This window comes from Danio aesculapii, chromosome 23 (assembly GCF_903798145.1).
Source record: "Danio aesculapii chromosome 23, fDanAes4.1, whole genome shotgun sequence".
Lineage (NCBI taxonomy): Eukaryota > Metazoa > Chordata > Actinopteri > Cypriniformes > Danionidae > Danio > Danio aesculapii.
The window spans coordinates 3,956,439-3,966,389 of NC_079457.1; the positions used below are offsets into that span (position 1 = coordinate 3,956,439).

General features: G+C 38.7%; 1 protein-coding gene across 1 annotated transcript; it reads right to left on the reverse strand.

The window, feature by feature from the left end:
- Nucleotides 1-430: 430 nt before the first annotated feature.
- On the reverse strand, nucleotides 431-7,687 carry LOC130217795 (uncharacterized). The gene is made up of 5 exons (XM_056449999.1): nucleotides 7,529-7,687; nucleotides 7,110-7,424; nucleotides 3,846-4,027; nucleotides 2,633-2,736; nucleotides 431-1,452 (listed from the first exon to the last, which is right to left on the reverse strand). Exons 1-4 carry the CDS (start codon nucleotides 7,572-7,574, stop codon nucleotides 2,635-2,637), a joined length of 645 nt encoding a protein of 214 aa, XP_056305974.1. The 5' UTR covers nucleotides 7,575-7,687; the 3' UTR covers nucleotides 431-1,452; nucleotides 2,633-2,634.
- Between the last annotated feature and the right edge of the window lie 2,264 nt (nucleotides 7,688-9,951).

Consider the following 9,951-nt stretch of genomic DNA (forward strand, 5'->3'; position numbering starts at 1 on the left):
TAAGTTATGCCAACTTTCACTTGATGTTTCAAGCCAGTTTAATTGATGCATTTTAATAATTGATGCAGTTTAATTGATGCAAGTTAAAGTAAATTTGATCAATTTTAAAGCAGCAACACATTGTAACAGTGAATAATGCTTGTATTACTTACTTGTGCTTCATCATCTTTGCTTGTTTTTGGATCAGGTAGTTCTGTAGTATTTTAGATGATGCCCAACACCATGTCTTAACAAATTAGCCATCTACACCATTTTATTAACACAGACATTCAGTACAGAACAGTGTACTGCACTCCTACCAAAATGCACTGGTTTTTAATCTAATAAATATTAAATCCCATTAACATTATTAAAAGTGCATTCTGAGTAACCTCGTTAGTTTTCACAGATCTTCTAACGTCAATTTTTTTAAATCATTTGTTTGCAATTTACTTTATCCTCAAGATCTGAGTTAAACCATCTGCTACCACTTTTAGTATTGTAATGAATGGCGTGTAAATTTAAACATTTAACACAGAATAAAGCACATAAGCGCCTGACAATCCTCATTGTCTTAATGCTTTATGGTGTTGTTCAGCTGCAAAATTGCAGAAATATCTTATTTCTAAAACAAAACTTTGCACATTCAATTTATTCATTTATTTTTCTATAGCACTTACAATGTAAACTGCTTCAGCCCAGCTTAGTTCACTGTAATGCCATCGATGCTCAGCTCCAGAAGTCCAAAACCAAGACAGTGGTGAGGAACTGTCATGATAGGGTTTTACATAAAAAAAGGCTTAGAAATACAGGACTCAATGAGACAAACCAGGAGCAGCTGAAAACCATCAAACAAACCAGGAGCAGCTGAAATCAATCAAACAAACATTAATAACACTCGGTATAAAGCTACGGTCACACCGGGCTTTGTGTGTGCGAAATTTTGTCGTGCGGCCCTGCGAAAAGGGGCGGGATTAAACAAGATGATTAGACATTAATAAAGTGAGCGATTGCTCCATGTTTTAAATTTCTGTCCAGAGAGGTCGTGTTTTGATCCTCGATTGGTCTCACGCAGTCAAGTGATGCGATTTTGCAGGTCAGAGTTCACCAAGCTTGAACTTTGCACCGCAGCAACCTGCGAAACTTAACGCATGACCCCGCGTTTCCGGTCTGACGCATTCGCGTGCGTATGAATGGAAGTCTATGGAAGGAAAAGTCAAGTGTGACCGCAGCTTCACTACTGTTTTTACGTTACTGTGATGGTTGGGTTTAGGGTTGGGGTAGACGTTAAAAAATACAATTAATGGGAAATTTTATAAATAAATATCATTAACTTCCAGCCCCAATCCGATCTAGCAACAACCAGAAACTTCTCCTCTGGCCAGACTTCTTGTGCAGAGCTCCAGTCTAGGCACTGAAGGCTTGAGAATGGGACTCGTCTGTCACTGGGGTCAGGTCTAGGATTATGTGGACCTTGAGAAAAAGAGAAACAGACTAGCATAAGCTTTACCCTTGTAGAAGGTTTAGGGGGGAAAATATATTTGGAAAGATTTGTGTAATCGCATGTTACAATGTGGCATTGTGTTTTATAAGCAGACAGTGTAACATTCATTCATTTATTTTCCCTCAGCTTAGTCCCTTTATTCATCAGGGGTCACCAGAGTGGAAGAAACCGCCAACTTATCAGCATGTGTTTTAGTGAGCGGATGCCCTTCCAGCTGCAACCTACTGGGAAAACAGTGTAATAATGTCCCCTATTTTCATTCAGTGTTCCATGCTGATGGAATGATCTTCCCATTCCCACATGGACTGCAGATTCACTTGTATCCTTCAAACAATCACTTTTTTTACCAAGAGCACATGAATCCCTGTGAATAAAACCAGGATCCCCTCTTATCTTCTCCACCACACCACTCACCAACCCCTACACATTATTAATTCTGAGTGTGCCTAAGTTCAGTGGTTAGCACTGTTGCCTCACAGAAAGAAGGTTGCAGGTTCAAGTCCCAGCTAGGTCAGTTGGCTTTTCTGTGTGGAGTTTGCATGTTCTCCCAGTGTTGGCGTGGGTTTCCTCTGGCTGCTCCGGTTTCTAAAAGTCCAAACACATGCGCTATTGGGGAATTGATGAACTAAATTGACTGTAGAGTCTGTGTGTGTGAATGAGATTGTACGGGTGTTTCCCAGTACTGAGTTGCATCTGGAAGGGCATCCACTGTGTAAAACACATGCTGGGATAGTTGGTGGTTCATTCCGCTGTGGCCACTGATCAATAAAGGGACTAAACCAAAGGATGTATATATGAATAATCACAATACTAATAATAATAATATAAACTTTGAGAAGTACATTCTGCTGTAAACAAGTAATACATTTCTTTTTCAGGGGTTTTCACCTTTATTGTAATAGGGCAGTGGAGATTTAGAGACAGGAAAGTATTGGGGGCAGAGATAGAGGAAGGGTCGGCAAAGGACCTCGAGCCGGGAATCGAACTCGGGTCGCCATGAACACCTAGGTGCCACATGTTGATGCACTAACCACAAGGCTATTGGCGCCGACTATGTAATACATTCCTGTCACTAAACATTTATTTTGCTCAAACCCCTCCGCCCTAAAATGATTTCCTCCAGTGGAACCCCCTGATCTATTAAACTACCTTCAGTGATGACTCAGCGGGAATGAATCTCCAGCTCTCCAGCTCCATGAATCTCCAGGACTATTCTCCTTCCCAGCATAAATATTTTGACATTTCTGCTTCTTCTAGAGAGAAAAATCGAGCCTTAAATCACAATCAATAACGATTTACACTAAATTTTAAACAAATCAATTCTACAAAACTGCTATTTGTGCTACAGTTCGCCCTCCTGTTAAATATGATCTCTTTTTAAAAAATATTTCCTAAGGGCTGTCTAATAGACAGATGTTGCTCAACACATTTTAAACAACAGCTTTAATAACTAATTTATTTTGGTTTTGCTATGCAGATAATGTAAAATCCTGCTGCTCATCTTGTAACCGGTAAATGTAACATGAGTATATCCCCCCATTCTAGCTTCACTTCACTGGCTGCCTCTACAATTTAAAACAAACAAAAAAAAACACGAACAACAAAGCTTAACTCACACACTTTACTCTAGCAGCTCCTCGATGGTAAAATGCTTAGTCTCTGTTCATTAGACAGCATATTTTATACGATTGGCTCCAGAACAAACCACTGTTGTCAAAAGACTTGCAGTTCATGCAGACTTGAAAGCACAATTTAAAGGGTTAACCAGTTTAATTTGATTGACTAGGCAAGTTGTGTTAATTAGGCAAGTCATTGAACAAAAGTGGTTTGTTCTGGAGCCATATTAAACTTATATTTATATTTACTTATTTTATATAAGAGGTCAAATAATGTACTGACTTTTATTTAATACATTTCTACACATAATAGTTTTTATATCTCATTTCTAATAACTGATTTATTTTCTCTTTGTCATGATGACAGTAAATAATATTGGACTAGATCATCTTCAAGACACTTCTATACAGCTTAAAGTGACATTTAAAGGCTTAACTAGGTTAATTAGGGTAAAGTTAGGGTAATTAGGCAAGTCATTGTATAACAGTGGTTTGTTCTGGAGACAATCCAAAACAAATATAGCTTAAGGGGGCTAATAATATTGACCTTAATATGGCTTTAAAACAATTAAAAACTGCTTTTATTCTAGCCGAAATAAATCGATTACGACTTTTTCCAGAAGACTTCCTCACTATAATTAGAATTATTTGTCTTTAAATGTATTGTCTTCGCTGCTGTTCTGTATTGCTGAATTTTTTAAAGTAAAAAAAGAAGTCTTGCTTAATTTTCTTGTCATTATACTTGCCTTTTTACATCTCTGGTAGATGAAATAAACCCCAGTGAATACTAGCATGAGCACTACGGTGCTTACAGGGACCCCTATGATGATGCTTCGGTTGACTGCTGTGGTGGTCTTGTTTTTGGGTACATCAGGTGGAGGAGATGAATGGATGAATGGAGATGTTGGGCGAACGTAGGGCAGATGCTCTGTATGGGACAAAACAACAACATATAAAGTTTGTCAAAACAAAAGTATTCACTAAATGTGGACCGGTTACTGTTTGTCGACATCCTGGAAATCCTGATTATTGATTGCTGAACTTGAATTGGCTCTAGTTTTATAGGGAAGACAGCTGTGATAATGTGAAAAATTAAATATAGAACTTATTAGTTTCTCCCTTATTATGTTTAAATGGATATTAGATGAGCATTTAACAGCGCTAGCATAAATGTTAAATGTGTGACAGAGAGACTGTGACCCCTCTGTTACATCAATGTTTTGCCAAATGAGTCAACAGTATTTCAATGTCATACACATACATATAAGGCTAATTTATATTGCCTTTATACTTTGAAATGTTTGCTGGTTTCCTACATATTTGACATGCTTTTACAGGAACTAAGGTTATTATTAGTCTGTGTTTCGTATAATTTTTATTTAAAAAGAAAAATCATGTTAAGAATGTGAGTGTCGTTGTTTTGCGGCAAGTTTATGTTCATCTTTCAATCTTTGCATTTTATGTTTTGACACTACAGAGCTTTGGTAATAAAGCTAAGCATTTTATTGAAACTTTTATTATGGTATATAAATATCAGCATTGATATGTTACTCTCTGCATCAGGTTTTTGTTTTCTACTTCGAATGTAATACAAATATATAACTAAAAATTTATATTCTTTGTGTTTTACATTTTGAGATTTTAAGAAAAATCAAACCAAGCAGCCTAGGTGTGTTAACATTTGCGTACAGTCTGACCATCAGGCAGGGTGCCAGTGGCTGTAGTGATGGCTGATTTTGAAGCACTGCTTTATGAAGCTTTAAAACGTTTACCAATGTTTTGTTTCGAATCAGTGATTCAAAGCGCGAAAGAGAACGTAAGAATAACTGAACATAAAGACAAGCGAAGAGATTCTATGCAAAAACCTCTACGTGAAGTTTAGTTATAAACTAATTTCGAGAGGATCACGTGCTTATGATTGCTAGCGGCTGGATCCGCATTATCCAATTCTCAATGCACCAATCAGACGACTCCTAAGCTACTACAAATACCCTGGGTTACGTACCACCGCTATCTTCGTTTTGAAGAATCCCCCCCATCCACCCCTACTCCTCCTTCTTCCTAGATTGGTGACACGGTGGCCCAGTGGTTAGCACTGTTGCCTCACAGCAAGAATGTCTCTGGTTCCAGGCTTTACCAAACCAGCAGACATTTCTGTGCGGAGATTGCATTTTCTCCCCGTGCTCACGTGGGTTTCCCCCGGGTTCCTCCCACTCCAAAAAACATGCAACATAAGTTAATTGACTAATTCAAACTGGCACTATAGACATGCTCCTAGTAAATGGTTATCTCTCAAGAGCAATCACTGGCTGTTCATTGGTTATTACAGCGGGGGTTCTCGAGATCTGAGCTCAAACTCCCCTCTCGCCTTGCAACAGGAGGGAGCCCCGGGTTTGAGGATCTTATGAGCTCAGGGCTCTCTCCCGGGACAGCATGCCAAACAAGCTTATAATTAATCATCAGTTAAGTGTGAACTCTTGAAAAGTCATTTGAGAGACTGTTTTTAATCCTGTTTTTGTTTTCTACTTCGAATGTAATACAAATATATAACCAAAAAATTATATTCTTTGTGTTTTACATTTTGAGATTTAAAAAAAAAATCAAACCAAGCAATATAGAGGATATTTCCTACATAGTAGCCATAAATAGCTCAGATGTAACAAAATAAAAGCTTAAGGAGGGTGTAGAGAAATGACTGTTTAGCTGTACATTACAAGTCTGCATCTCTGTTATGTGTTTTAAATGGTCTAAATCTCAAACAGAGAGTATGACGGTGGTAAAAAACAAAACCACAACAGCACTTTAATCAGAAGTGGACACGGACTAGAAAGGTTTGCTTTCCTCACAGAGGTCTCACTTAAGACAGTGGTTCCCAAACTGGGGGTCGCGACCCCTGCGGGGGTCGCAGAATAATTTCAAGGGGTCGCGAGAGTTATTTAAAAATTGTGTAATTTTCAGTGATTATAATAAATATTTTTCAGTATTACAAGTGAAAGCTAATATTTTCAGATTTTTAAAAAGATATTACTGATTCATAAAGTATTTAGGACACATTCGGGCAGAATGCATCTTTGTACTTGGAACGCAGCGCTCAGGAACAGTTTAAAACTGTTGTCATGTCAACTTGCCGCAGTAAACAAAGCCTTCAACGCTTGCCCCGCCTTCGCGCTCTTCTTATTGGCCCACTGCTCTAAGAACTGAACACGAATGATTGGTTAAAATTAGCTGTCAATCACTCAGTCAACGCCTCCTGTCTTCAGATGACAGGAGCTACAACCGCGAAAATGTAAAGCGCTGAAGACGAGAGAATGAAAACAACACTGACAGATTTTGTCTTTGAAACACCTAAAGCTACAAATATTGGCACATCTGATTACTGATCATGTGCTGAATGTTAATCCACCAGCTATACTTATTGAAGAGTGGATAAAAGACCTCCATTGGCTTCAAGTCTGCTATGAAAATAACTAGCATTCACTGTAAAGTCTGTGGGATATCTTTTGGGATATCCGTCCGTGTATCTTTTGGTCACTCAATTATGTTATAAAAATGTCTTTTCTTGTGATAACGGGATTTCATTAAGACATATTTTCCTCACGCTTGCATATTTATTTTTTTGCTTGTTAGTTTTGATTAGTGTTGATTTTCAAATGCAATAAATCTGTTTATTAAACTTGTAGAAACAGTGCGATAATTGGTGGGAGCCACTAAATTTTGGCTGGTGCGTCTACATTTTTAAAGTTAGAAGCACCAGTGTTACCAAGCAAAAATGTTAATTTCGAGCCCTGTAATCTATAGTAAATATAGTTAAAATATTGCGAACAGCTTTAAAAAAAAGCTATTTTTATTGTTTGTATATGCTTTGGTAGTGGGGGGTCGCGAGTTCTTGACGATCTTACAATGGGGGTCGCTGGTTTAAAAGTTTGAGAACCACTGACTTAAGACACAGACCAAATGTGGGTCAAATGTATTTAACGGAAGAGCACTGGAATAAATAATAAAATACTAACCTATAATTGTAATGTTAAACACGCGACTTCTCGGGGTGTTGTTTTGCTCAATGACCTCGACTTCGTAAGCCCCTTCATCACTTCTGTCGGCATCTGGACAAGTTAAATAGGCGCCGATCTCTCCAGACTCAAGTGAAAATCTGGTAACGTTGACATCTGTACATCCACCTCTTTTCTCTTCAGATGAACAGTAACGGAAGAGGACATCAGTCCCGTCTTTCTGTACTGTCAGTCGACTGATATCATCCAGAGGAGTCCCGAGGTTTAACTTGACCGGGTCTCCGGGTTTAACCTCCACCAACTCACTCTTTGCACCTGATAAAAGTAACACTTGTTCGATAAACTATCTTGTGACATTTCTACGCTTAAAGAAAAAGCGTAACAGACAACACATTTACTCTTATAACCGCTTTACTTACCGGTGATGATGAAGCAAGTTATAAACCTGAAGAAGCGCATTATCATGAGATCGGTTTATATCTTCATCTAACAGAACAAAGATGTTTTATCGCCTAATGTTGTCTAACTCGTCAGTGAAACTGAGTGTTAACTACACGTGAATGTCTCATTTAAAGAACCTGCAGATCCAGCCGGCAAGCGCTGGCCAGTCCCCATACAAGCTCATTGACAGTTGTGTTGCAGAACGCGCAAGTCGAGTGGAGGGGAGGAGCGAATAGATTCCCCTCCCAAAGTGAGAGTTTTTCCCAAGCGGCAACCTCCCGCTCTCTCTGGGGAAGCCAATACGGAAGTAACTGAAACTGCAATTCATCAAAATTCCGCTAGTCCTGGCTCCATAATAGAGCAAGTTGCAATTGAGCCCACTGTTAGAATGGCCAACTTTACAGCAGAAAAAAAGGTGTTTACAGCCTGGTACAAAGAACGATTTTGGTTCATATAGCTATTATTACCCTCCATGACAACTGTGAGGGGGGTGAATTTTTTTATAACTCATCCATTTCCTTTATATTAGGTTATTTTAAGTTTGCATAATTAAGGGCGTGGCCACTTGAGTGACAGCTAGGTCTCGCTGGTCGCCATCACTTCACCTCAGCTGAATCCGGCAGATTAGCCACTGATCTCGGCATATTCATCGTATTTTTGTTTTGTTTTATGTGGCTTTACACAGTCATCTGCCTTTTGGACTTATTTCTTACAATTATCAGATGATATGGGATGCTGTGTGCATTTAATTGTGCTCACAAACCATTCGTGTGGCCTCCGTTTCCCATGTGAGTAAAGTTATATACTTATACACCATCTCTATAAATGTATGTTTTATTTAAGATCATTTATCATTAATATTTTTCTTTAGACCCGTAAAGCACTCCAGAATGTGACAGATTGATTAGCTGTAGGCTCTAGAACAGTCATCTGAAGCGTTATCATACAGTGTTATGCTGGAGTTCATCAATAGTCTTGCATTTACTAACACACACTATATCTGAAGTGTTTGGAAGTAATTCGCGTTTTCCTCCTGTAGAAAAACGTCATAAGAACAATGCTTCGTGGCTCAATGTATTACTACAGTGTTTTTGAAAGTCTAATCACTTTACTGATATAGTGTACAGCCAAGCACATGTGGTCAGAACACAAACGAGTCGCAGGTAATAAAGTATCAAGCGTTTCTCCCAAAGTAAAGTCTGTCTGCCAGGTCCAAGCAAAGTTCCAGCAGGTGTCTGTAGCTCCGCCCACTCTCCGCCTCTTTGCCCTTGTTTGGTATCCCGCCGTGGGTGCGATGACGCGCGAACAAAATGGCGACGGTTGGCCGCGCCTACTTGTGGCTTCTTTTGTGCTCTTCAGAAACATATGGGTGACGTCACGGATACTCCGTCCATATATTTTACAGTCTATGGTTTTTCCTCAACCTCCTATGTTTATGTTCAGTTATTTCATTTGAAAGGCATGAAAATAACTTATCCGCCACTATACATGTAAAATTACTAAGCCAACACACAAGTTTGAGAAAAATGCTAATTTTAGAAGAAAATATCAAATGGCTTTTAGAGGTTTTCGCATATAATCTCTTCGCTTGTCTTTATGTTCAGTTATTCTTACGTTCTCTTTCGCGCTTTGAATCACTGATTCGAAACAAAAGATTGGTAAAGGTTTTGAAGCTTCATAAAGCAGTGCTTATCAATGAGCCATCACTACAGCCACTGGCACCCTGCCCAAAGGTCAGACTGTACATCAGGCAAAAGTTTAACACATCTAGGCTGCTTGGTTTGATTTTTCTTAAAATGTCAATGTAAAACACAAAGAATATACATTTTTAGTTATATATTTAATTACATTTTAACCTAGATTGTATAATTTTGTAATTCTACAGCTCAAACTTTTGGAATATATTAACACACAACTTATAATCATAACATCTGCCAACTGATTCAGAGATGTTGAAGAAAATATGCTTCTCACTTCTACCTAAGATAAAACCACTTCTAAAAACCACAGCAGTTTAAAAAGGGCCAAATTAGCCTTATAGAATAGAGTAAAGCTGCGGTCACACTTGACTTTTCCTCCCATAGACTTCCATTGATACGCACGCGAATGCGTCAGACCGGAAACGCAGGGTCATGCGTTAAGTTTCGCAAGTTGCTGCGGTGCAAAGTTCAAGCTTGGTGAACTCTAACCTGCGAAATCGCATCACTTGACTGCGTGAGATCAATCGAGGATTAAAACACGACCTCTCTGGACAGAAATTTAAAACATGGAGCAATCGCTGGCTTTTTTAAATGTCTAATCATCTTGTTTAATCCCGCCCCTTTTCGCAGTGCCGCACGACAGAATTTCGCACACACAAAGCCCGGTGTGACCGCAGCTTAATAGATCTAATCTTTCATAT